General features: G+C 50.5%; 1 protein-coding gene across 1 annotated transcript; it reads right to left on the bottom strand.

The window, feature by feature from the left end:
• Window positions 1–1,327: 1,327 nt before the first annotated feature.
• LOC148839293 (STE20-like serine/threonine-protein kinase) lies at window positions 1,328–27,401 on the bottom strand. Its single transcript, XM_088932715.1, has 18 exons — window positions 26,400–27,401; window positions 20,711–20,875; window positions 19,034–19,082; window positions 17,601–17,750; window positions 16,775–16,847; window positions 15,764–15,958; window positions 14,636–14,840; window positions 12,018–14,036; window positions 11,387–11,413; window positions 11,024–11,154; window positions 10,371–10,494; window positions 8,796–8,975; window positions 8,036–8,165; window positions 7,183–7,307; window positions 6,794–6,979; window positions 5,426–5,551; window positions 4,286–4,399; window positions 1,328–3,527 (listed from the first exon to the last, which is right to left on the bottom strand). Exons 1-18 carry the CDS (start codon window positions 26,547–26,549, stop codon window positions 3,399–3,401), a joined length of 4,278 nt encoding a protein of 1,425 aa, XP_088788841.1. The 5' UTR covers window positions 26,550–27,401; the 3' UTR covers window positions 1,328–3,398.

Here is a 27,401-nt window from a genome sequence, read left to right as displayed (position 1 = left end):
CTCGTCTCTGATCTAACTCTACTTAAAAAAACAAGAAGTTAAAATAAAGCTGCTGCTACACTTTTCATACACTTCGGCTAGGGCACGGAAGGGGAGAGGGGAGGAACAGGGACATCCGACAGGGTTCTGTGGAAACATGGGCGCGCCAGCGAGTCTGGGGGTGTCCCAGGCAGCACAGGTTAGCGCCTGTTTGGAGCAGGAGAGATGTCAAGTTTACAGATTCCAGAGGGTTTGATCAGAGCAGTTCGGGGAGTGGGCAGAATGTGTGTGTGTGTGTGTGTGTGTGTGTGTGTGTGTGGGGGGTAACATCCTGTTCCCAAGCACATATTTCTCTGGCCTTGGGAATGCAGCAGAAAATGAAGAAGAAGAAGAAGATGTGATAAATTTTGGTAGAGTTTATATGTACAGTATATAGCAATATATATTATTATTAATCATTCATTACTCTGTAGCTACGCCAGTTCAGATTTCTAGACAGAGGACAGAGGTGGAAAGGCACATAGGAAGACAAAGACAGGCACAGATAGGAAGCTAAACAGATTTTAAAAGTTGATTTATACGTCCATTTATTTTCCAAGTATTCTAGGCGCCAGAGCCTGTCCCAGCATGCAATGGCCACAAGGAAAGGACATATCCCAGACAGGGCACCAGTCATTTACAGGATATGTAGATTTGAACAGCCTAATTGATTTAACACTGGGAGTGTTTTCAAAAGAGCAGGTGATAACGGTTTTTTTTTCTTTATTGACTTTAGGGCTGGAGCCCAGAGCCGAAACCACGCACTGCTAGACACGGGACTCTCCTACTCTACTCCACGCCATCGAACACATACTGTAGGTAAAATCGTCTCTTTAATTATTCTGAGCTTGCTGTTTATCGCATGTCAAGCAATAAATAAGCTAAATAATTACGTTAAACGCTGACTGAAGTAAGATTCCGCGGTGTTGCTCTCAGGAAAGGTCTCCCAGTGAGTTGTGCCGGTTTCCGGTGAAGTCCTGCTGTCTTCGTTGGACCCTCGAAGCTGTGCTAAACCCCCTACCGACAGTCCGAAATCCTTTTTCGGACTGTCATTTCCCTGTGCACGTCTCGGTACGCCACAGACAGCGTGCCTCCATCTCACCGGGCGTTTTCCAGGGGTCTGAGTTTGTTTCGGTAAGGACAGGACAAACTCGGGCAGAATTTTCCAGAACCAAGCGACGGACCGGACGGACTCCGCCATCGCGGGGCTTTCCTCAGCACCTGTTGTGCTATCTATCTGAAACAAAGGCCGCTACTTAGAACTGTAGAATGGTTCTGGGAAACGACCTTTGATTGAAGGAGGCGAGAGTGGAGGGTGAAAAGGCGTTTATTGTTTATGTGCGCCTGTGCGTCCGATCACCTGCACAACTGTCTGTCTGACCGACAGCCCGGAAATCCGAGCAGCCCTGGAGGTTTTTTTTTTTAATCTGGCGGTTTATTTATTGAAAATGTGTTTATTGTTTCATTTAGGCTACAGGACAGTGTTATTTACAGAGGTGAAATGTGCAGTAAGAAAAGAGCCAATGACTGCTATTGGTATTTTAAACATTTGGCCGATATCTGCAGGAGCTCTGTGAAATACAATACAGTATCTTATCCATCACATAAACCAGGAAAAATGGCACTGTATACTGTATAGAATATATTGAGATGTGTATAGTTTGTAGACAGCATGTGTCAGTATATCACACGCACCCCAGGTGGACAGTAGGTATACACCAGCTTAAATGTGAAGGAGCTTTACAATATATATTAGACATAGACCAGGAGCAGGGTGTATATATAGATTATATGTCGACAGGAGTGTAGTTTATAGATGTCAGTATACTATATAGTAGTTCAGGTGGGGAGCTGCGTCAGCATGCGTAGGCTGCAAAGGAACAAGTAAAAGGTTTATTCCATGCTGAAAAGAGAAGAAAGAAAACACAACGTTTCAGCTGTGGAGCCTTCTTCTTCACACCCGAAACGTTGCGTTTCCTTTCTTCTCCTTTCAGCATGGAATAAACCTTTAACTTGTTCCTTTGCAGTATACTATATATACACCAGGCTGCAGCACATTGTACTGTATTTGCTGGAGCTTGCAATCTGGACTGCAGTGCCAAGAAAACGTTTCTGAGCCCCAGTTTCCTTATGGGAATGACAATTTCCTGCCATGACACCAATAATGTTTATATTTAGCAGTCCAGTGTTTTCAGAGATGCAATGGTGCATGAAGTACGCAAAGATGATTAAGGTCCGCAGGCCCCTCTCGCTCTGGACGATGTCATCGTCCATCGTCCAGATGCCATCCGGAATGGGAGTGATTTTCATGGGAGAACAGCCAGGAAGACACTGCTCCCTCGAGAGCACCTGGACCCTCAGGAAGACTCCTGGGAGAATGTCCTCTGGCCAGATGAGTTAAGGGCTGAAGTTTTTGGCCACAGTGAAAACCAGACACTGCCTTCTAACAGTGGAAGCTCATCCCGACAGACAAGCACGGAGTTGGGACTATCATGACCTAGCAGGGTGGCCGAAGAAGAAGACATGTCATTGTTTGTATTGGCCAAGCCAAAGTCTGGACCTTAACCTCTTTGAAATTGTGTGGTATGACCTGGAGCAATGGCCTGAAATATCACAATATGGACCAACCACAGTGGCTTACAGCCTTTTCTCAGCACTGTATATATAGACATGAGGTGTGTAGTTTACAAACAGGGAGAGTACAGTACATTAAATATACCAGGTGGACAGATTGTACAGTTGATATATATGGTAGGTATCCAGTATATTGTTTGGCAGCTGGTGCATAGTATGTCTAATATGCTGTAGAGCTTGCATATCACATTTATGTCCCAGTCCTAATACGTGAATGGAAGCCATTGAGTAATGTCACTTAGATGTGACATTTTCAGTCCTGACTCTAGAGCCAGAGTGTTACCCGTTACAGAGGACTGGAGACGGGGATTGCGGGGAGTCATGCAGGAACCAGGAACACCTCTGCGAAAGGTAACGAGTCTGTGGGCTGGGAATCCTGGGTATTCCTCCCTCCACTGCAGCCACAGACTATCTGGAATTCCCATTCCACAGTGCTGACATCTGCCCAATGCCCCGGCATGGATAATTCCCTGTGTAAAGAGTGGAATTACACTGTTTTTTTGGGATCAGTCTTAGGAAATGTCCATGAACTTTCCACTTCCTGAATTTAGTTTGAAAAGCCACAGCCAATTTTCTTTAATTCCTTTAAAATGTGAAATATCAAAAGCAAATCCGCTCTGCGTCTGGGGAGCGGGACGTTCGAGGCTGGGGTTTCCAATCCCTGGCTGTCGGGGAGTGGAGACGGGGCTGGGAATTCTGTCGCTCATCCCGGTGCACGTTTGCGCCTGCAGAGATGTCTCGGAGTGCTATCCGGAGAAGCTGAGACTGGGGAGGAAGCGGGCGAGGCGGCCAGCGTTACGAGATTCCGGCTCACTTCCTCGGCGTCGCGCGCGCTCCTTCTCCTTGCGCCTCCGGGCGAGATCCTCCTCCAGGACCTGGGGCACACCGAGCGGAGCAGAGCCTGCGTCAGAGAGCCACTCCCTCTGCTCGCCGGCGGCTCAGAGGCTGACTGGGGCTTCTCTCTCCTTCTATTCCCTTCTTTCCTCCTCTCTCTCCTCTATTACCCCCCACACTCCCCCCTCTCTCCCTCCCCTCTACCCCATCTCTTTCTAACATCTCTCTTCTCCTGCTCCCTCCCACCCCTCTCCTCCCTCTCTCCACCCTTCACCTCCTCATTATCTTGCCCTTAGCCCTCTCCCCTCTCCCTCCATCCCCCTCTACTCCATCTCTCTCCACCCTCTGTCTCTTCTCCCTCTTCCTCCCACCCATCTCCACTCTCTCTCACCTCCTCTCCCTCCCCTCTCATCCCTCCCTTTCTTCCTCTCCTCCCTCTCTCCACCCTTCACCTCCTCATTATCTTGCCCTTAGCCCTCTCCCCTCTCCCTCCCTCCCCCTCTACTCCATCTCTCTCCACCCTCTGTCTCTTCTCCCTCTTCCTCCCACCCATCTCCACTCTGTCTAACCTCCTCTCCCTCCCTTTCTTCCTGTCCTCCGTCTCTCCACCCTTCACCTCCTCATTATCTTCCCCTTAGCTCCCTCCCTGACCCTCTACCCCATCTCGCTCCCCCTCTCCACCCTCTCTCCTTTCTCACCTCCTCTCCACCCTCAGTGAGCCCTCTCTCTCCCTCTCCCGCTCCTTCTCTCCAGCCCTTTCTCCCTCCCTCTCCTCCCTGCCGGTAGCCCTCTCCATCACCTCCTTCCTGCAGGCCAGCTTCTCTCGCCACTCGTGCAGCTCCATGGTGTGCTCCTCCTCCAGAGTCCGGATCTTCTTCTTCTCCCACTCCACCAGCACGTGCAGCTTCTCGTTCTGTCACACACAGACACACACAGGGTCGTTACCCAGCGGTCCTCTGAGCCGCATGGCTTGGGTTCTTCCAGGTTCTTCCAATACTGATCTTGTGTCAGGGTGTGGGAGAGCCACAGTCCTGCAGGAACCCTGAGCTCATCAGTTGTGTAACACCTTTGACCGCTGAATCAGATGACCTTTGCAGTTAAAACGGTTGTTAATCATTTCAAATAGAAATGGTGCTGCAGTCCAACTCAGACTCTGTGTCCTGTTCCTAATTTTTTTATGCGCCTAAGCCCATAAGTGGAGCATAAATGCGTAAATCAACTACATAATGCATGGACTTTCACATTATCCCATCCTGATGTGGTGTCCCAGACCAATCGTTCCCCAGAAATCACAGGGTGCTTGCAGGCTACAAGAAAGGTTGTGCTGGGCAGCCACTAGTTTCCCTGATGCAAGTATTTGAAATCCTTAGACGTGTCGACTAGAGGGCTCAAGGGCAAGTGCCTGGAAGTGCACTCTCAGCTGTGTTGTTACAGCCGAGACCCGGTCAGTCCAGAAGTCAACTTGCAGTGGCAGTGTGGAACAAGCTACCCAGCCATGGTGATGACCAGTACCCTGGTCTCTTTCAAGAATGCCTGGCTGAGACCCTTGGCTCAATTAACTACTAACTACCAAAGGAGCTAGGCTGAATGGCCTCCTCTCGTTTGTAACTGTTCTTACGCTCTTAGCGAGAGGTGCAGCGCCTGTCTGACGGGGTGATCGAGGGAGCCTGATTCATTCACCGGTGTAAGGAGCACCCCAGCCCTCAGAGCGTCATGATCTGGGGGTAGTGGCACCCTTTAAATCTCATTGCCCGCTCCTGCGTCTGCCTGGTCTGGGACGTCCCGTGCACGTTAATGTCTTATCGCAGTTCTTCCCAGGGATCTCTTTTCCCTGCAAGCGGGCGACCAGCGCCCTCCTCTGGGAACACCTCTCTTGCGTTCTCGCCGTGCGCGGAAACTCTTCTGGGAAGCCCGCGAGGAGGGCGGGGACGTACGGTACCTGAATGTGCTGCAGCTCGGCGATGTTGGAGTCGCACTGCTCCTGCAGCTCCTTCAGCTGTCTCTCCTGACTCTGCTGCAGGCTCAGCCGCTCCTCCTTCTGGCGGCTCTCTTCCTCCGCGAGGAACTGGGAGAGAGAGAGAGCGAGGGAGGGAGGGGGAGAGGGTTGAGGCCCGCTGCACACACCTCCACATCCACATCCAGCTTTATTGACCATCAAGATTTGTTTATGCTGCTCAGTTTGCTTTTTTTTTTGGTGACATGCAAGGTTGAAGTTACTTTACCTTTAGTTTTAACCTCTAATTTTTACCTTTACCTTTACAGGACTGCTGAGCTGCAGTGTTGCCAAGGAAAGAGTAATTCAGTTAGGAAACCTTTACAGACATTCAGGTCAAGGACTCAGTGTTATTGTTTGAGAGGCTCCCTCTCCGTTCCTCGGGCTGTGACAGGGGGTCACAGCTCTACTGAGTTTCCTCCTCCCGTAGGATTGGAAGCTGTTCTGATTCTCGCTGGTGTGGGAATTCTAGGATTGGATTTGTTATTTTAGGAAGGAATGTTTGTATAATCCCGGAGTATTTCATGCAGTGCAACGGAAAGAGCATCTCTATCTCTGTTTTTCCTTCCTGGAAGTGGGAGCACAGCCTGTCCTCTCTGGGCAGCCAGGTCTGCCTGTGTCCAGTTTCTATGGCCAGGCTGTGGTCACTGAGCCTGTCCTCTCTGGGTATCCAGGTCTGCCTGTGTCCAGTTTCTATGGCCAGGCTGTGGTCACTGAGCCTGTCCTCTCTGGGTATCCAGGTCTGCCTGTGTCCAGTTTCTATGGCCAGGCTGTGGTTACTGAGCTTGTCCTCTCTGGGTAGCCAGGTCTGTCTATGTACCCTTTAAAAAGTGCCCAATTTTTAAAAAACTGACCTGACCCATGTAGGATTCTCCCTGCTTTCCGTGCAAGCTGCAGTTTCTGCTGTACTTGTCTATTGGTTCAGAGCTCAGCATGGATTCTGACTGATTATAACTGAGTTTATAATCTGCAGATTTGCAGATTATATCAGTCAAATCAGTGTCAGGTTCACAGGAGTTCCTGGCAGAGGGAAACGACCATTCCAAATCTCTGATGTTTTTCTGTACTGTTCTTAACTTGAAATGCATGTCTTATTACTGCATTAGTTGACTCAGTCAAAAAACGTTTCATTAAGTTATATTTCAACATCTGTAACTGGCTCTCATGTCTTCAAACTAGCATGGGAATAAAGAAATTGTCCTCTGCTTGTGACAGCCCTCAGGAGATAGGAACTAGTAATAGCAGGTTCTGAACAGCTGCTTAATTAACTTCTTAAGCTGTCCAGTTGAGGTGGGGTGCACCTCCCGTGCTGACCTGCGTGAGGCGCTGTCTCATCTCCTGGCTGTTGAGCCCCTGGCTCTTGAGGCGAAGTTTGAACTGGGCCAGTCGGTTCTTGGCCTCGGGGCGCTGGGTGCGCGGTAGCCTGGCACGCTCCTGGGCAAACAGGGAACGCTGCTCCTCCAGCAGAGACTGGTGAAAACGCATGGCACGTTCCTTATCCTGGGAGCAGGGGTGGGGGAGGAAGGAGAAGAGATTGGAGGTTGACAGATGAGTACGGAGACAGAAGGGCAGTTTAAGGCCAGCAGGCACAGAATTAGAGATGGACAAACACGGGGAGATACCCAGACTTACTGATGCACACCTGGACAGGCAGGAAGACCTAGAGTATTGGCTATCAGGAAGATCCTCAGGTCCAACCCTACCTTGCTGTGCCTCTTGATGAGCTGCTGTCTCTGCAGGGAGAACTGCTCCTTCACCTGCTGCTTGAACAGGTGGTATTTCTCCTGCAGGTGGCGCTGTTCAAGCTCCCAGATCACTGCCTCCCGAGCTGGGGGGGTGTGTGAAGAGAATGATGGAAAGTGAATGGATGTAAGAAGTGTTGTGCGTTTTTTGTTAGTGTGTAGAAACACAATGAATTCTGGTTTCTAAATCTCCAATAAATGTCTGTAGAGTCATAAGGGTCAGTATTTACTCCCTAATTAACTCCTACATTGGTTTACTTGAAATCTCAGTTACTTGTTAGGATGAATGGGTGTTCATCAGGTATAGATATCAGTACAGACAGTGTATATACCGTACAGTACAGGTATGTATGCAGTGTATCGAATGTGTGAAGTGCACTGAATGCATTGATGAGTATTACAGTATGTAATATGCAGAGTGAATAGACTGTAATGTTCAGTAATGTAATACACAGTATGTATGCAGTTTTCAGAGTTTACAGTGTACGGTGTGTGTGCAGTGTGCAGAGTGTATACAGTGCACAGTTTGTGTGCAGTGTGCAGAGTGTATACAGTGCACAGTATGTATGCATTGTGCAGTTTACGGTGTACAGTATGTATGTATGCATTGTGCAGAGTTTACAGTGTACAGTGTGTGTGCAGTGTGCAGAATGTATACTGTGTACAGTATGCATTCAGTGCACAGCGTGTATGCAGTGTACAGTATGTATGTGCTGTGCAGAATTTACAGTGTGCAGTGTGCAGAGTGTATCCAGGGTGCAGTATGGATGCAGTTAACAGTACACACTGTACAGAGTGCTCAGGTGTCTCATACCTCTCTTCAGCTGCTGGGTCTTGGCTGTGGTCTCCCACTCCATGGATGCCACCTTCCTCTTGTGCTCCTGCACAGCCTTCTGCAGAGACTCATTCAGCTCCTGCTGCTGCCGCTGCAGAAATCGCTGCTCCTGAGAGACAGACAGAACGAGCCGCGTTACCGGTACTGATGGGCAGAGATGGACAAAGAGGAGGCAGACTGGTCGACACCGATGGGCAGCTACGCCCGGGGGTTGTAGAGACAGGGAGAAGGTTAGGCCAGGAGTCCTTGTGATTCGATAAACGACGTAAAACTCGTTAAAGTGGAGAAGTCCAATTAGCTGTGCGCAGAAATATCATGAGAAAGATCTGGTGGGAAGGTGACTTCACCTTCGTTAAACAGTGTCACCTGCTGTACAGTGACCGAGCACACGGTCAGGATGTGTAGTGCACTGGTGTTGGTGCTGCAGTGTTGAAAAAGGGTGAGCTCGTGCTATTGAGCGTTAGGTGGCAGAGCAGTGTGTTTTGGAGATGAGTGTAGATTACTGGCTGCGCAGAAAGCCGCCACACTGAGCGTAATCTGGTGGGGCCAGACCCTGCCGCGCAGTGAGGCCAGCGTTTCGGCAGAGTGGGCTCCTCTGCTGTATGTGCCGGGCGCTGCAGAGCTGGCAGATCGACTCCGGGGCACTGCGCCCGGCTCGCTCCTGCGAACCCGCCCAAGCGGCGCGTGTGTGTGTGTGTGGGGCGGGGGACGAGCGCGCGAGGCCGCTGGCGGACGGGACCTCGCGGGGGTCGGCCTTGAGCGCGGCGCCGCGGCGGGTCTGCTCCCGCTCCTGCTGGGCCTTGAGCCGGCGGGCCTCCTCGCGCAGCCGCACCGTGTGCTCCTCCTCCAGCCGCGCGCTGGCCTGCCGGTACTGCCGCTCCACGCGCTCCAGCTCCCCGTCGTAGTACTGCTTCTTACTCTGAGAGGGGCGGGGGCAGGGAGCAGGGGGCGGAAGGCCAGGAATGGGGGGAAGAGGGAGAATGGGGAGAGGGTGGAAGGATGATGAAGAGGGAGAGGAAAAGGTAGCAGTTTCCTGTCAATACTCTGTAGAAACCGTTTCTCTATCCACTGACATTGTTGAAAATAAAGGGGCAGCTCTGCCCTGTAGCATAAAACTTATTTAATTCAGTTTTTGTAATTGTTGACAATAACCGATCCTGCTCCCTGTTATGATCAATATCCTGTGTCCTGTGTTTGCTTTGTTACGGAGATTGCTGAATAAGCAAAATGAAAACAGTGGAAAGCCCAAGAGCTCAAGGCTGCATCAGCTTTGTTCCTTAGTGACTTACCTGTCAGGACTGTGCACACAAACAGCTCACAACTTGCCCCCATCAGAAACAGAACTGTCATCTATACCCACATTTCAACCCTGCTGATCAACCAGTAGGATGCAGACTTTACCCCCTGCTGATTTCATAAATAAATCCCACTGCTCCCACCAATTGTCAGCAGCCGTGTTAATATACAAAATATAAGGCTCTTTTCATCTTTGGTCACCCTGAGGGTATCACAGCTAGCTATCCAAACATACCCAAAAGGGGCCTGAAGACCCCAGAAAGGAGCTCATTTTCAAATATTCGGCACCCGGCATGTCCTTTTCACTGATGCTTGTTCTTCATGCACTGTCACTTTGTGTGTCTACTTCCCTGGTCCATAAAAAGAATAATCCTATGCAATTATTCCTTTTGAGACTGGAATTTATTTGGTGAAAGAGACAAGGTGTTCCTTGGCATGGGTATGTGGTGTAGGAGATTACAAAATGAAGAGGATAAGCCAAGATAAATGAGGCGGGTTAAGACAGAGCTTCAGAATAATACAAAGCAGACAAGGGCACAGGATATTAATAGTATCAAGGTAATGAAGTGTTTAATGGATTTGAAATAAATTTGGTGCTCTTTAATTGCATTGTTGGTGGTATTGTCTATACACTATGTGCAAGAGACAAAATGTTGATCAATTTTAGTGATACTTAGAGTGCACTATATGTCTTATCAAGCAGACAGCAAATGGATTGAAGCATTTACACAATATTAAAAGTCTGAATGTGCTTTTAAATTAAGCCTTTCAATACACAGCAAACTTAGCATGCTGTCAGTATACTGTTGATACACTCTAGAGCAGTGATACTCCTGGTACCAGAGAGCTGCAGCTTGCGTGGTTTGAAAAGAGTACAAAGTCCCCATTTTCTTCACTTGTAATAAGAGTTAATTGAGCATACAGTAACTGAGTCAGTAAACCAGAAGACCTGCAGCTCTTTGAGAACAGGGATGCGTATCCCCGCTGCTGGGTGAGATATAAATTCAATTGGTCTCACTGTCATCTCCTGCTCGATGTGTCGGAACATCTGCTCCCTCTGCTGCTGCAGTCGCTGCTCCAGCTGCGCCTGCTCCTTCTGCTCCTCCTTCTGCAGGACTTTGAGCGCGTGCAGCTCCTGACGCCTGCGCAGATGCAGTCACACAGTCAGTCCTGTCGTCTGCGCAGATGCAGTCACACGGTCAGGCCTCCGGGGCTCAGGCCCTACGAATCAGGTCTGTCCACTTTGCTTTAGATGGGTCGTCGTATCGTCCCGGCTCGGCCCAGCTTAGAGTGCACATGGAAGGCACCACCTTTGTATGGAATATGTTTCCATACCTATGTGAGGTGTACAAACTACACAGTGATAAGTCAGAGCTGAGTGGAGAAATGGCATGTCTCTCACTGGCATCACTGCCAGCTCTGCAGGTCCTTGGCATTTCACAAGGGTTGCTGCTTTCCTGAAAGCCCACTAAGGCCGTGCCCACCCTGCTCTAGAGCCAACCCTGCACCGTCGGCTGCTGACACAGTCCAGGTTCGACCTGAGCGACTCCTGAGCCACAGGGCTCATCCTTAACTGCTTGAGCCTCTCGGGGGCTCCCACACACCTAGCTCTCCTTCCTGTTTGTCCAGCCTCTCCGTGCCGAGCCCCTGTTTCCGGTGGGAAGGGTTTACCTGACGGACCGCATCTGCTGCTCCTTCCTGTCACTGTCGCTCACGATCTTGGAGGTGGTGACGCTCATCTCCCGGCCGTCCACGGTGAACTTCCGGGTCTTCTTCACCGTTTTCCTGGTTGTTGGCAGGTCCTGGGAGAGGGGAAAGGAAGGCGGAGGGAGGGGGAAGGAGGGGATGGTGGTTACAAGACTTTTTTTTCCCTGATGGATTCTCTCTTGGGGTGCAGTGTTTAAAGCCCCTCTCTTTCTTCTGGGCTCTCAACCGGCTTGCTCAAGGAGCAGATTTGATTCCTCACGGCAAACACAAGGGTGCGAATCCAAAGGAAAAGATGAGAAACTCAGGAAAACCCCGATGACAACTCACCCCCTCATTTGTGACAGCTGACATCACCTGGGGACAGATGGGGAAAAGGCACGATGAGACAGAAGACAAAAGAAACGTTAGCATAGTTGACAGCGTAGAAGGGTGGTTCACCTCTGCTGTGGGTGTCCCACTGTCATCATTATTGACCCATAAGCCAGAAAGCAAAAAGTAGCCATAGGAATTCTAATTCCTAACCCAACATCAACCCCTTTCAAGAGCACCTGCCTTGTAGACTAATATCTGATTCTTCCAAGGGCGTCTAAATTCTAATATCACCCCCTGCCAAGGCCATCTAACTTCTAGTGTAACATCTGCCCCTTCACAGCCCAACCGTGCCCTACATACTGAACATTTCTGGGCCAGTGTCCATGATTATACCACCTCTTTTCAGAGGAGAAACCTGTTACAAGCTGTTTCATTTTCAGAATATGTGCCATGTATATAATATCAATATCCATTTCAGGTCAGTGGTATGTACATCAGGAAGGATATACAGGATGAATTCATTAGAAACGATATGTATTACAGATGAAACCGAGAGAAACTGACCGCGTTTCAGAGGGACACTCAACACTGCAGGATGCTGTTGTCTGGACAGCCTGGGATGCCTACAGGAGTCAGGGGGCCTCACCTGGCTGGGGGGTCCGGTCTCTATCCCCTCTGGGACAGGTGCGTGGTCATCCAGTGTGGAGTGGCGCGAGCCCCCGTTTGCTTCCGAGTGGATCCCGTCCGGAGCGCCCTGATCCCTGTGGAGTCCTGGCCCCTCTGCTGACCCCACGCTCCCGTTGATGGCAGGTGGGCCGGCCTCTTTGTCTGCGCCTCCGCCGCCCCCCTCCCGCGACTCCAGCTGGTCCGCGAAGTTCACCCTCTTCGTGCGGATCCTGGGCTTGACTTCCGCGCCGGCAGGCTCCGGCAGCCCCCCCTGCACGACGCTCTCCTCTTCCTCCGTTCCCCCCTCGTGGGGTCCGGTGTCCTCTTGTCCCTCTGCAAGCTCCTTCTCCTGCCCCTCCCTCCCTCCGGCATCCCCCTCTCTTTCCAGGTCCTGCACTCCTTCCTCCCTTCCTTCTCCAGGCCTGTTCCCAGATCTGCCTTGCTCTGCTTCTGCCTGGATGTCCATCTTCGCTGCCTCTGGAAGCTCGGAGTCGCTGCTGTCCTCTGGCTCCGGGACACCTGCTCTCTGCTCCTCCGGGATGGACTCTCTTCCCTCCTCTGCTGAATCACCCCTGTCCTCCTGCTCCCCCTCTCCAAGCTCAGCCCCAGCCGTCTGCTGGCCTTCACCCACACTCTCCTCCTGCACTGGGCCGGCATCCAGCTCACACACCTCTTCGTCTCCTAGACCCTGCGGGCCCACGCCCAGCCCTGGTTTCTCTGTGACCCCGGATCTCATCCGAGCCGGGACTGGTTTCCCTACCAAGTCAAGGTAGTCCATTACTGAGGGCTGGGGCTTCTCCCTGCCCCGCGCAGAAGCCCGAGTCCTTTCTAAGGCCAGATAGGAGAGCTCAGCGAGGTTGGGTGTGCCTGGGAGCTGGGCGCGCTCAGAAGGTGCCAAGCTGTTAGGTGCAGCGTTAGCTTGAACCTCAAGGGATTCCTGGATGACTAGATCATCCACATGCCCTTGACACTGCTCTCCCCTAGGACTGTCCTGGTGCTCGGAGGCAGTCGCGGTGATGTCGTCACCAGAGTCGGGCGGCGTGGAACTGCCAGAATGCTCCTCGCAATCTGCGGGTACGTCTCCGACCTCTGTCTCCGCGGGCTTGGTGGAATCCTGTGTTTCAGTTTCACCCATCACAATGCTGAGCTCTGTTTCCCGAGGGCTGAGAATCTGAGATGCTGTCTCTAGCACCTCCTCAGAGCCCCCGGGGTCTCCAGGACCCCTGGAATCCTGGACATCCGGATCCCGCAAGTTGTCCCTGTTGCTGGACACTTCCTCTTGCAGTCCAGTGGGTCCATCTGCCCCTGGTCCTTCATCCTCTGTAGCTGAAGCACTAGAGCCCTGGTCTCCGACGTCATGATTCCCATCTGCTTTCCCATCTTCACCTGCCTCTGGGACGCTGTCAGATTCTGCGCGTTTTCCTTCTTCGGCTTCTCGGGTTGATGTTTCTGGTGGCGCGGTCGGGCCCTGGCGTCCAGGCTCGGCCTCGCATGGCTCCCCCTGCTGGAGGAGGGGAGCAGCAGCAGCTGGCGGTGCTGGAGGAGGCTGTGCCGCCGCCGGCTGGGTGTCGCTCACTGGCGGGATGTGGGGGGCCTCCGCTGCCTCTTCGCCCCAGTAGACGGACTTGCAGCGTCTCTGGCCGCTGGAAAAGAAGGAGAGAAAGGCAGCCGGGACGGACCTGCGTCTGGCCCGTTTCAGGTCTTTCATAGTCGCCTCCGGTCCTGGTTGCCCCCCTGTAGGGGGCGCTCTCCTGCGAACGGGCTGCGCTGCACTGGGATCCTCTTTAGACGCGGAGACGTCTGCGGCTTCGGGAGCCTTTTCCGTTTCCATGTTCAATCCCTCCGCTTCCTCCCCCTTCCGGGCAGAAGTGTTCCCCTTTCCCGAGCCCTCTGCCTCGGCTTCTGTTGCCGTGGAGACGCGCCGGATCTTTGCCGGACGTTCCTCCTCAGCACCCGGGGGGCCGGGCACCGACAGGGCGCGCCAGAACTCCGGGACGGCCTGCGGTGGGGGGGGTGGGGGGTGGAGATAGAGACATTAGGAGAGTGCCTAAAATATTGTATCAAAAATAGTTTCTGATAATTATCTGTCAGAGATTCCAGCTTCTTCTGGTACATCTTGCCTGAGCTCTAATAGCTAAGCTGAATCCGTTGTAGTTGGTCTGAGCCTCTTCAAACCCATTTTAAACTGCAGCTGCCTGTAAATGCCACAGGGGGGCGACTGTACCAGAGGTGAGGAGCACAGATCTCCGTAATACATACAGCACATAATTGCAGGTGATCACCAGGAGGTCAGGGGCCTCTAATCTATAATACTATATATAGATACCCGACTCAAGGGTGCAACAGCTGGGGATTCGAACCTGCAACGCTCTGGTCTAGCACTACAGTGCTCTGTGAAGCACTACAGCCACTGTGGCACTGGGTGGTGGTCTGGCTACTCTGGTATGAACTGTCTGGAGCCTGTTGCCTCCTCGTGTGAAAGTGATTGTTTTCTCTAATAACGGATCGATTCAAATGCAGGTCTCTCGGCCCACCCCACCCTGACATGTGTCCCTGCCTCCCAGGAGCCCTCCGCCCCGCCCTCTCCCTGCTCCGTACATGCTCCGCGGGGCTCTGCCTGGCGCCGCCCCCGTCCTCGATCTCCTCGTGGACCTCGGCCTTGGCCTCGGCGATCAGCTCCCGCAGCGCGCTGTGGCCCCGCCCCTCCGCCGCGAAGGGGTGCCCCAGCAGCTGCCCGGCGCTCCAGCGGGCCTCGGGGTCCTTCTGCAGGGCCTTGCCCAGGAAGTCCTTGAAACCGCCCGACCTGCAACACGAGAAGACGGGGGGGAGGGCATCACAGACTGTCGTAGCGGTCAGGGCCCTGAGTCTTGGGCCAGAGGGTTGCAGGTTCATCTTAGCGTGGCGCGAATTGAGTCCCTCTGTGAGAGGCACGTGACGGCTGGCAACTCGAAAATGCTCTCCTCCCAGTCTGGACTCTCCAGTTCCACATGGCTTTGTCCTTACAGCTCCCAGGTGGGCACTGAAGGCAAGAAGACCGCTTGTGCCTTTTCCCATCTAATCAACCTGTGGATAGCGCCACCTGGAGGACCGAGAGCACAGCTGCTCTCGTGGCACTGCAGTCTTGCAGCTGCCCCGCAGGACAGCGATTACAGCCGTGCAGCAGACTGAGGGCACCCCGGCCATCTCCAGCCCCCGGATTGTCAGGGGTCACCCAGACAGGGCTCAGAATCCCTCCAGGACTCTCACACTAACAGACGCTTTCAGCTTTCCTGTGGCTCAGTGCCTTCTAGCATTCCAGTTCAATTTTCGTGCATTACTGTCCGCCTTCGCAAGGCAATGCATTAATAGCAGAGCACTCGGGAACGCAGTGAGTGAGAGCTCTCGTGGACTGCATGGACTGTAAGTACAGCAGCAGATGGTTGATATTTACATCCCCCAAACACCGCAATAGGCCTGCTTCTCCTGGAGATCTCCCCACCGGAACATATAAATATCTGCCTTCAGCGTGAGCTTATGTGTCAGGCCCTGCATGATGCACCAGCCACAGCTATAGCGGATACAGTGTATGCAGGGCTGTGTGTTGGTTATTAACCAGCGCCAGGTGGACAAACACTTATGCTGGCTGCTGCACAATGCTCACTCAGTCAATAGCTGCTGTGGAGGTTGTGGCTGGGTTGTGTGTGTGTGAGAGTGTGTGCGCTGACGGGTTACTGTTCCACTGCTCACCAGCGGCGGGGGTGAGACAGCGAGGGCGGCTCGGACTTGGTGATCTTCAGCAGGACCCTCATGGGGTTCAGGTCGTGGTAGGGGGGCTCCATCTCGGCCGCCTCGATCAGCGTGATCCCCAGCGACCAGATGTCTGCCTTGTAGCTGTAGGGGGCGTCCTTGGAGGTCTCGCACTGGATCACTTCCGGGGCCATCCTGTTGCCACGGAGATGAAAAAGGAAAAGTGAGCCACGGATAAGGTAGGACTTTAACCTTCCCACTCCTTGAGCTTCGCATCAATTGAAAATCAACCAAATATAAAAACATACATTTATAATGCCTGGAATGAATAGTTCAAAATGAGAGGAGGCCATTGGGCTCCATCTAGCTCATTTGGTAGTTAACAGCTAACTGATCCGAGAATCTCATCCTGCTGTTTCTTAAGGAAGCCAGGGTATCAGCTTCAGTAACATGGCTGGGTGGCTTGTTCCACACTCCCACAACACTTTGTGTAAAGATGTTCCTCCCTGTTCTCGGGTATTAAAAGCATTTCCACATAGTTTCCACTTGTGATTAATTAAACTAGCCTCTCGGGTGGTGATGTGTCTCAGGAGTCCTAGCTCTCTCAAGACTCTCATCATCGCTGTCTTCTCTGTTTCATTAGGACACTTTGAATTTTTAGCTTTTTTAACGTGTTGTGTCTTCATGAGAAAAGTTGAGATTCCTTCATTGAATGATTTTTAAATTAACGTTTAGGAACAAAACAAGAAGAAAGATGTCTAGCTTCTCACAATCAGATAAGCGTCCAGTCAGCATGTATATAGCTTTTTTCAACATGGTAATGTAATTATTATATTGTGCTTTTACTGTAGTTCATATAGTATGAGTGTAATAGTACTTTTACTGTATCTTCCTTCTACTGCTGAATATTTTTTACTCTAATACTTTTCCTGTTGTCCCCATAGTAAGAAACATTACTGCGCTTGTACTATAGGCTGTTATAACTTGGCCATTGTGCTGTACTTGACTCACCAGTAGGGGGTGCCGATGAAGGTAGCTCGTTTCTGCAGAGTGCTGTTGTTTTTCGCAGACACACCAAAGTCAGCTGGAGAGGAGGGAGAGAAGAGGGCAGTATTCTGAGTCAGACAAGAGGTGTGGGAGACGTACAGAAAAAAATGTAGGGACAAAGAGGGAACAGGTAGATAGAGAGGCTCTGTATATAAATATACAGTACAGACAGAGAGAGACAGGTTCTGTATATAAATATACAGTCCAGCCAGTGAGAGATGGGCTCTGTTTATAAATGTACAGTCCAGCCAGTGAGAGATGGGCTCTGTATATAAATATACAGTCCAGAAAGACAGAGACAGGCTCTGTATATAAATATACAGGCCAGACAGAGAGAGACAGGCTCTCTATATAAATATACAGGCCAGACAGAGAGAGACAGGTTCTGTATATAAATATACAGTCCAGCCAGTGAGATACAGGCTCTGTACAGTATATAAATATACAGTCCAGACAGAGAGAGACAGGTTCTGTATATAAAAATACAACCCAGAAAGAGAGAGACAGGCTCTGTATATTAAATATACAGGCCAGACAGAGAGAGACAGGCTCTCTATAAATATACAGTCCAGACAGAGAGACAGGTTCTGTATATAAAAATACATCCCAGAAACAGAGACACAGGCTCTGTATATAATAAATTTACAGCCCAGCCAGAGAGAGACAGGCTCTGTATATAATAAATATACAGTCCAGCCAGTGAGAGATGGGCTCTGTATTTAAATGTACAGCCCAGCCAGAGAGAGTCACAGAGATGAAGTGTTGCCGAACAGTGTCCGGTCCTCCTCACCCAGCTTGACTTCACCCTCCAGTGTCAGCAGGATGTTTCCAGCCTTGAGGTCCCTGTGGATGACCTTGTTCTGGTGCAGATAGTCCAGCGCCTGCAGGGTCTGCCAGCACACCTCTCTAATCTGCGGCTCCGTCAGGCCTCTCTCCAGCTCTGCCACACACAGACAGCGGCACGCTGTTAGTCCCTGTGTGAGTCTGTCAGCGTGTCGGTCAGTTAGTGTCTCATTTACTCTGTCACTCCGTGTGTGAGTCTGTCAGTGTGTGGTTCACTCTGTCGGTCCCTGTGTGAGTCTCTCATTATGTCAGTGCGTCAGTCAGTGTGTCAGTCAGTTAGTGTGTGGTTCACTCTGTCTGTCCCTGTGTGAGTCTGTCAGTGTGTTGGTCAGTTAGTGTGTCATTTACTCTGTCACTCCATGTGTGAGTCTGTCAGTGTGTCTATCTGTGTGTCGTTTACTCTGCTAATCCCTGTGTGAGTCTCTCATTATGTCAGTGTGTCAGCCAGTGTGTCAGTCAGTTAGTGTGTGGTTCACTCTGTCGGTCCCTGTGTGATTCTGGCATTGTGTCTGTCAGTGTGTTAGCTGGTGTGTCAGTCAGTTAGTGTGTGGTTCACTCTGTCTGTCCCTGTGTGAGTCTGTCAGCGTGTCGGTCAGTTAGTGTGTCATTTACTCTGTCACTCCATGTGTGAGTCTGTCAGTGTGTGTCTCGTTCACTCTGTTAGTCCCTGTGTGAGTCTGTCAGTGTGTCAGTTAGTGTGTGGTTCACTCTGTCGGTCCCTGTGTGAGTCTGTCAGTGTGTCGGTCAGTGTGTCAGTCAGTTAGTGTGTGGTTCACTCTGTCAGTCCCTGTGTGAGTCTGTCAGTGTGTCCCTTAGTGTGTCAGCTGGTGTGTTGGTCAGTTAGGGTGTCATTCATTTGTGTATCTCTCCCTGGATCAGTCAATACAGCCAGTCAACTGGCTGGTCAGTCGGTGTGTCAGTCAGCAAGTTAGACAGTCACTGTGCCAGTGGGCCCATCGGAAGGTCTTGCAGTTATTTGCCTCAGTCATAATGTGCGTTGGTCAGGCAGTTGGCCCATCATGAAAGTCAGTAAGATGGTCAATGTATATGTCTGTCAGTCAGTGTGTTGGCCAGTCAGCTGGTGATCTGTTTGGCATCACACTCCAGCTCAATCCAGAGAATAATTACATTTACAATTCAGGTCACAGCTGGGCGGCTCTGTCAGATACACTTTGTTCAATAGGCGGTTTATTGATCCTGGACTGGGAGCAAAGCCCTCATTAGCAACACTCCAGGGAAAAACCTGTGTTTGAATGTGATGGCAGAGCTCTTCAATCAATGCCTGGCCCCACACCCTGCAGCCAGAGAGCAGTGGCTTACTCACAGTCAGCCACAGGGAGGGAGGAGAGGGTCTCTCGTCTCATCAGTGATGTCACTCACCCAACATGATGGCGTCCAGAGCCCCCCCAGGACAGAATTCAATCAGGATCTGACAGAGAGAGAGAGATGTTGGAGGCGCTTTCCCACTCTTACAGCAGATATAAGGGACACCAATGCCCGGCAGTTCAATCTAATCCAGGTTCCAGTCATTTAAAACTTGTACAGGGGAGTTGTACGAGACAGTATTAAAAAAATCCATTAAGTGGAGCCTTCCTGCTTGCTTGTTAGGAATTGCACAAGGGCCTGCTGCTGGTAAAACCTGGAATGGATTGAGGTGCCATGCACTGGGAAGGACAAGAACAGAACTGGTGAGTTTCAGACTGCTGCTGAGAAGATCACCTATTTATTGTAGGAAGAGCTGGGAAGCTAGAGAAGTTTAATGGAGTCTAAGCCCATGTTCCCAGCTTCTGTTTTTATCTATGAGTTACATTTTCCTGGCTCCAGGTTCAGAAGGAGCAGGGATGGCCCCCTGGATATCTGAAGCCCCTCCTCTGGTGCTGATGTCCTGTAGGTCATGTGTGAAGGGATTTGGGTCAGTCCCCATAAAGCCCGGGGAGTATGGTCAGGGTTTCACATTAAGGATAACGCTTTGTGAGAAATATCTGCGTCTGTTTACTTTGTGTTATATCTGGAAAATAATACAGTGGAAATATTGCATTGGAAATCCAAGAATTAGATGTAATTGTTGCTCTAACACCGAGTCACTTCTAGTTATTGTACATGTCTGTGAGCTCTAGTTCAGGCAGTGTTTAATAATTATTAAAGTACTAAAGACTCTGCTGAGAATATTTTCTCGGAAAACTGAGAGCAGCCAGACATATTGCCTTATACTAGGAAACCATTACAGCTTGGGAGGGTGTGTGTGAAGACTGATAACTCATATTAGGGTTCATGTTTGAACTGCTTCTTCTGCATACTGTACAATTTGGGCAAAATTGCATCTTAAAAGTTCAGCTTCCTGGAAGTGCACTACACTAGCTTTCCTAGTGAAGGGAGGATGTGGTGCTGACAGCACACACAGACATCAGTGTAGAGATGTTGTACAACAACAGCCGTTCCCACACAGGGGGACCCCAGGAAGAGACAGGGGCCCCCCAGGATACCCCTGGGTACCCCTGCATTAGAGGATTGTAGGATTTACTCTGTGTGAAGGATTTTCTTGTGTGGAGGCCATGCTGTAGAGACACCTGCTATTGTCACAAAGAATCTGCCAGCCTGAATAGGCATACTGTTGATTTGCATATATGGAAACTTGCAGAGAGGATCAAAAGGTGAAATCTAAATATATCAATCCTAGAATACCAGCTTCTCCAGTGCCATTCAGGCCCCTTAGAGGAGATGTTGTAAAAAAAGTATAAAAGGTGCTTGTGAACAACAGTATGTAGATTGGATAGGGAAAGAATTAGTGTGTCAGTCTGGTCTCCAGGAGGCCTCCTTGTTGTGAAATAAACTTCTTTCACATCTTCACTGAGCTAGGCTGTGACTCCTGGCATCTCTAGAGGATCTCGAAGTTGCAATGGGGAAGGATGAGCAATATCTTTCCTTTCCCACAGGCTTTGTGTGCACGGTGATTCCAGATTTAGTGCCAATCTGTACATGTGATCCAGAATTTTGGGGATCTGCAATTTCCAGTGTATGCACGGTGCGTCCGGCGGCCCGCCCCCTCCTCTTCCTCACCCAGAGCTGTCCCTCGAAGAAGAGCGCTTCGAGCAGCCCGATGATGTTGCCGTGGCGGCAGGCGGCCAGGATGTCGATCTCCACGATGTAGTCCTCCAGCTCGTCCTCGTTGCGCACGTCAATCACCTTGGCCGCGGCGGAGACCCCCGACGACCGGTTGCGTGCCTGGCAGAAAGACCAGCGGGGACGTGGCGGTGCTCAGTCCTGTTCTTGCAGAGCAGCAGGGTACCTGAGCTCTTCAGGGCTTTACTGATCTCAGGGGTGCCTAAGTGGTCTGATTGGCAGAGCTGTGCTTTGTCAGGACTGGGAGAGAAGATCACTGACCTAGAACATAGCACCTTGTCTGTTTAAAGGGTCCCCCTTGGACTATAAATGCTACAGGTGTGACAGGGGGTCTCCCTCAGTGTATTAAGCTCAGGAGACTTCAAACCCTGCTGGGCGAGCAGAACAAGCCGTGAGGAACAGCCTGCAGTGCTAACTGCACGAGCAGCGATGAGACACAGGCAGAGAGAGGGGAGGAAGTGGCAGATGGAGACGTTAGCGTGGGTCAGAGGACAGCTCTGGTGTGTGTTTGTTTAGGGCTGGAGACAGAAGGAAGGAGTAAGATGTGTGTTTCAATTTGCAAGAGCCCTGGGTGCTGTTGTTTGGGCATTTGGTTTTGATCTGGAGCGATGCTGTAAAAATTTTAAAAAGCACTTTTCAAACAGAAACCGAGACAGAGACGCACAGTAGGCAGGAAGCTGTTTGCTGCATGCGCTGCTTTGAAAGGAAGTCGCACTAAACCGCAGTCAACTCTAGCATGCCAGGCGACCTACCTGTTACCTAGGGAACACGTTCGTTATTTTTGTTTTTTGTTTTTTTAAAGAAGCTCTCTTGTTTTTCTGTGTCAGCCGCTGCTGTCAGAAGAGAGCAGGAGAACGTCACTCTCGTGGTTCCTGACCCGCTGCCAAGAAACAGATTTCCATAATAACCCGCGAACCTATTGAGTCCCTAGCCCCAGTCCTGGAGGACCCCAGTCACTGCTGAGGTCAGGAAAAGATACTAATCATGAACAGGCTGCTTGATCAGAACCTCTGCAATTCTTTTTCGCTGGAGATCTTAACTTAATTTACGAAAAACCAATGGTTAAAGTTGCCAGCAGCCATATCACCCTGCAACTCCCAGCTGAGAACCCACTGGGGCTCAGCAGGTGTGAGCCTGGTCAGTACCTGGATGGGAGACTCCTGGGAAAGCTAAGGCTGCTGCTGGAGGAGGTGTTAGTGGGGCCTGCTTACCCTGCGGTCTGTTTAGGTCCTAATGCCCCAGTCCCCAGTACAGGGACACTATACTGTAAATAGGCGCCGTCTTTCAGCTGAGATGTAAAACCAAGGTCCTGACTCTCTAAAGTCGTTAAAAGTCCCAGGGCGTTTTTTGAAAACAATAGAGGTGTTACCCTTATCTTGTCTTGTGTCTTGTCCAAATTCCTCTCTGGCCTTTACTAATCAAGGCCTCCTCATAATCCCCATCTCTGAACTGGCTTCACCACTCTGCTCTCCTCCCCACTGAGAGCTGGTGTGTGGTGAGAGTACTGGCGCATCATCCAGGCGGGGCTACACACTGGAGGTAGTGAAAGGGAGTCCCCATTGCCTGTAAATCACTTTGAGTGGAGAGTCCAGAGAGCAAACTTACCAGAAAATTGCTATATAAGGAACGAAAGACCTGCTGGTAGGTTAATTGGCTTCTGGGAAAATTGGCCTTGGAGCGTGTGTGTGCATGTCAGTGGTTGTGTCTGCTCTGCAATGGGCCGCTGTCCTGTCCAGGGTGTATCCTGCCTTGAGCCTTTAGCTTGCTGGGATAGGTTCCAGCTCCCCAGAAACTCTGATTGGATGAAGCAGTTGGATTCTTCAGATTATCAAAAACTAAACTCATAGCAGATTTTATGTCTAAGACTAGGACACTACAGACAGATTTCATAGTTGGAAATGCATTTAAAACCAAGAATACGAGGCGTTTCTTCACATAAAGGGCAGCGGGAGTATGGAACAAGCTACCCAGCCATGCTACTGAAGCAGATACAGTAGCTTCTTTCAAACAACACCCACTGCTGCTGTAACCCTGAGAAAGGTGCTTCACCTGAGCTGTTGCAATCAAACACCCAGCTGTGTAAACGAGGACAAATGCATGTTGTTTTGAATAAACACGTCAGCAAAATAAATTAGAATTCAAGGATTTTGACATGGTCGTGGTTAAATCCGATTTCCAAAGATTTGCCTGTTTGAGGTTTCCCTAAGTGCTCGTATGCTTGTCCCCTTGTTAAGAGGCGAAGCCCACAAGCGTGTCTGTGCAGATAATCTTGTGTCGGCCTGCGAGGGGCCGGCAACCTGTCCAGGGTGGACCCTGTCTTGTGCCCCCTTGTGCTCTGGCTCCGCCCTGAATTGAATAAAATAATAAGAAAATGGATGGATGAATCTCGTGTTTGTACTTCATAGCAACAGTTTGTGTAAAAAATATATATATATATCTGACTGAATTCTATTTATTTCACAGTCTTGCTTCCATTTTTGTCAATGCACCGTTAATATTAACCCCTACCTGCTTCTTCGATATCATAGCCTCAGTACGAGTGGGGGGATTAGATAGTCCAGATCCTCCTGTTTCTGGTGCCACCTGACCGTGAGTCACTGCACTTTAAAATATCAAGGGCGCCAGGTGACACTGGTCCATGTGATGGCAGGTTTATGAGTTCCGGTCATTGCCACTCTGCAGGGGTTTGATGTCTTGCATGTGATGAATATCCACTAGAGGAATGGAAATGTAGCAATGTAATTGCTACAGCTGTGCATCGGGGGCTATAATTCTTTATAGCCTGTGATATCATTACATAGCATAATCCAGTCTAAGGATGGGTGTAGGACATTGATGACTAATTGTGTATCTTAAGAACAATCTGTGCTTTGTTGCATGTGACACCTTCCATGCGTACTTGGTGTTGACAGCGTGCTTGTGATGTGCTTCTCCAGAGTTAAAGGTCAGCGAGAGGCCCTGGGCCCTGGAGGAGCTGTGTGCTGGCCTGACCGCTGTGATCACACACAGGTGCAGAGTGAGGGCTGCGGGGGGGATGGGGGGGCTGCGCCTGGCAGCTCAGAGCGGAAGAGACTGTGGCTTCTCAGACAGGAGGCCCGCGAGACTCCGTCACCGAAAACACACACACACACACGCACACACACACGCACTCCCTCGCTCTCTCGCCTGCCCTCTACGCGGGCTGAAACAGGAAATAGAATGCCATAGTGGGCTCTGGCAATGGCCCATGCGTACGCAGTGCCCTCTGCTTCTAATAACACTGCAGGGGAGAGGGTGGGCGTTTCTAAAAAAGCACCTCGAGCCCTGCCTGTGACAGCACGGAGGCACCCATGTCACGCCTGCACTGCTGGTCACAGTCAAGCCCCTGAGGTAGCTAGCTCTCTGTGTGACCCAGGGGGCCGAGCTGCAGGCTCTCTTCTTCTGACATTTATGTAAAATCCGTGAGGGCTGAAAAAGAAACGATGAAGAAAGCAAAGCCAAAACCACATCGGCCTGGCTCAGGCATCAACAGCTCAGCACATGCGTGTTAACTAGCTCACTGCTTCTGCACCAGGGCTTAACGGAGGTTCACAAGAGCACCGCGCTGTCTTGACTCTCTTAATTATTCTTGATCCCTGGGGGCTCGGGGCATCTTCCCACTCCTCAGGGTCACTGAAGGTACCAAGTTCCTGCTTACGCAACAGAGTCTGCAAGTCTGTGCCTTCTTAACTCCCAGATTTAGACAGATCTCTTTAGTATTTGAAGGCTACGTTAAAGGGTAAATCTCATCCTAACTCCAGCTCCACCTCAAAGCCTGCAGATATCACATAACTTTCAATAATCGTTTATCCAATTCAGGGTCATGGTAGCCTAGAGCCTACCCCAGGTAGCACTTGGCGCAGGACAGGATGCACCCTGGGTGGGATGCCAATCTATCACAGGGCACTCACAGACACAGAGACACACTCTCACTAGGACCCATTCCCCAGAAGACAATTAAGCGAGCAGTATGTCTTTGGACTGTGGGACTCCAAGGAAACATGCAAACTCCAAGCAGATGGCACCCCAGGAACTGAACCCGGGGCGCAGTGAAGCAGCATTGCTGGCCACTGTGCCACCCACTTACAAATATCCATCCACCCATTTTCTAACCACTTCTTCCAATTCAGGGTCCTGGATGAGCCAGAGCCTGTCACGGGAAGCAACAGGCACAAGGTGGGATACACCTTGGACAGGACGCCAGTCCGTCGCAGGGCACACATAGGCACAGACACGCACACACTCACACTTACATACTGTATACAGCGTGCCATTGTCACATTTTGACATACTTTTAGGCATGGATATTCTTATACTACAATGCATGAGGATGCAGGTTAATAGAGGAGTGATCTGGCCAATACGTTGGATCGCTTTTTGAAGACGAATTTGTCACCTTTGAGCACATCTTCTTTGGTACTGAAATTACTGCAAATTAAGCTCGGGTTCAGTATATAGTTGCTGGATAGGGTTAGAAATGCCATAAAAATGTCATCTTAGCCATGGTTATGTTTATTCAAAACTAATTTTGATTTGGTCCCTCAGAGGTAGTTCATAATGCCCATATAGAGTATTTATGTCATATTTTAGTTCTGAGATGATGCTTTGGTGGGAGTTGTGTAAGTCAGGAATAAGGATGTGTTCCTCTGCAGGCATGTTGATGGGGAGGTCTTAGATTCTGAGGTGGTTCATGTTTTTGTCTCTGTTTTCTGATGGAGTCTGTGGCTCTGCAGAGGAGGCTAGGTGTTATATGGTCTGTTAGATAGCACACAGCCTCTTCCTGTGGAACGCTTCATTCTAGTGCTATATATATTGATACCATAGGCAAGTGTTACTGTGTGGCTGTGCTTGTGAAGTTAGGCAAGACCTGTGGACAGACAGTTCAGAAAAGAGCAACAACAGTAATTCCTCATCCCACTGATACCAGACACAGACACCTCTGATGAGGTGAACATCTTTGGTCTTGAACTGAGAAAATGGCAAGCGCATTTCATTCAAGTGGCTGTACCTCAGAGAACAGCACAGCTCATTTGCTGGAGTGCAGAAACCATCTGATCTGGTCCAGTCCAAGCAGTTTCTTGGATTTGTCCCTGTTCTTAATTTGACTTTTTCAGCTAGTCACTGTTTGTTCTGCTATTTCTATGCATAAAAAAAGTTCAAGAGGACACAAATTAAAAGCTTATGCTTTGAAAAAGGAGACGCAGCTAGAGGGCTCTTAGTGTTTGAAACAAACCGGCTGGCCATATCGTCAAATCCCATTCCTGTTGAATCTTAAAGAAACGGCTGGGCGAGATAATGGGCCTCCTCTTCGTCTGTTACCATTCTCATGTTGGCTGAGCTAAAAACAGCCACAGGACATACTGTACATGTACAGTACCTGATATAAGAAAGCTTGCAAACTAGAGAAGACAATTTGGCCCAGATACCTTATTTGGGTAGTTGGTTGTTAATTCATTCTCTAGTCTGGTCCCAAGAAGGATCCTTCAGAGTCAGATTCAGATTCAACGACACATACAGTACAGTCTACCCTCAGCGATGCACAGACACTCCCTGGCACACACAGTGCATGGGTTCCCGCTGGAATTCCAGTCCCAGCAGCCCCTCTTACCTTGTACACCTTCCCGAAGGCACCATCTCCCAGTTCGCCCACCGTCTCCCAGCCCTCCTGTGGGTTGACGTCTCTCTGTACGTTCTCATAATGCCTGATTTTCTTCTTCTCCCCCCCCAGGCGGAACAACTTCATCAGGAGAGATGCCATGACCCTGCCAGTTGTCCCCTGCCTGTCTGCAGCAGTCCCCTATGCCCGGAAATCCCCCGGCTGACACCAATATCCCAGAGTGTGGACCTCCCCCACAAACAGGTAAAAACAGAAGCGGTGATTCTGTTTAGAGAACGGGTCAAGGTGGTGTCGCCTAGGTCCAAAAAGGAGAAAGTGATTTAACGAGGCGTTTGTGAAATAAACCCAAGATGATGTCTATAAGCCCAGCAGGCCAGGTAGGTCTAAAGCACAAATTAAAACACTGCTTCCGTGTGAGGAGGATCCATTCCAGTAGAGGTGCGGTAATGGTACTGGTACTGGTAATGGGAATCAGGTAACGGCTTCACACAAAGTCATCCAGCAGGGCAGTCCCAGTATCCCAGTGTCATGGCACCCACATACGAGAACAGAGTGCCTGTCCCAGCATCAGGCCCTCAGAGCCAGCGTCTGTCCGAGGATTCAGCCCGAAACCCGAAAGCGCCCTTCTCTCTGACACAGGAAGTCACCGTCACAATCTGCCACATTCTCGACCGAGGGGGAAGAAAACAGAAAATAGAGCTGTCAGGTTGAGAAAGAAAGCCACTGGTTGTAAAGCAGCTGATCGGGTCTTCTTTTCGTTTGTGTCCAAAAGCATCCAAGATATTTGCGATGGTTTCCGTGACCTTTTTTGTCGTAACCAAGGAGGAGCAGAGTCACAGCGTGGAAACGTCCCTGGGAGAGAGCTGCGCGGGGCTGGGGTGTCCTCCCGTTTCGGCTGTGTCTTAGGGAGAGCGAAGGCTCCAGGGCAGTGGGGTGAGGAGAGGTGTCGCGCGGAGACGCACGCAGCTGTCAGAGAGCGGGGTCTGTGGTCCT

Source organism: Atractosteus spatula, chromosome 2, assembly GCF_055471065.1.
Source record: "Atractosteus spatula isolate fAtrSpa1 chromosome 2, fAtrSpa1.hap1, whole genome shotgun sequence".
Lineage (NCBI taxonomy): Eukaryota > Metazoa > Chordata > Actinopteri > Semionotiformes > Lepisosteidae > Atractosteus > Atractosteus spatula.
The sequence above is the reverse complement of the archived record's forward strand: the minus strand, read 5'-3'. Positions and strand labels throughout refer to the sequence as shown.

What these genes read in the sequence shown, in the direction of transcription:
- LOC148839293 (XM_088932715.1), bottom strand. Translation starts at nt 26,549, where the DNA reads ATGGCATCTCTCCTGATGAAGTTGTTCCGCCTGGGGGGGGAGAAGAAG. An exon ending in TTCATCGGCACCCCCTACTG is followed by an intron (nt 15,959 to 16,774) that starts GTGAGTCAAGTA and finishes CCGTGGCAACAG; the next exon opens with GATGGCCCCGGAAGTGATCC. An exon ending in CTGTCTCACCCCCGCCGCTG is followed by an intron (nt 14,841 to 15,763) that starts GTGAGCAGTGGA and finishes CTCGTGTTGCAG; the next exon opens with GTCGGGCGGTTTCAAGGACT.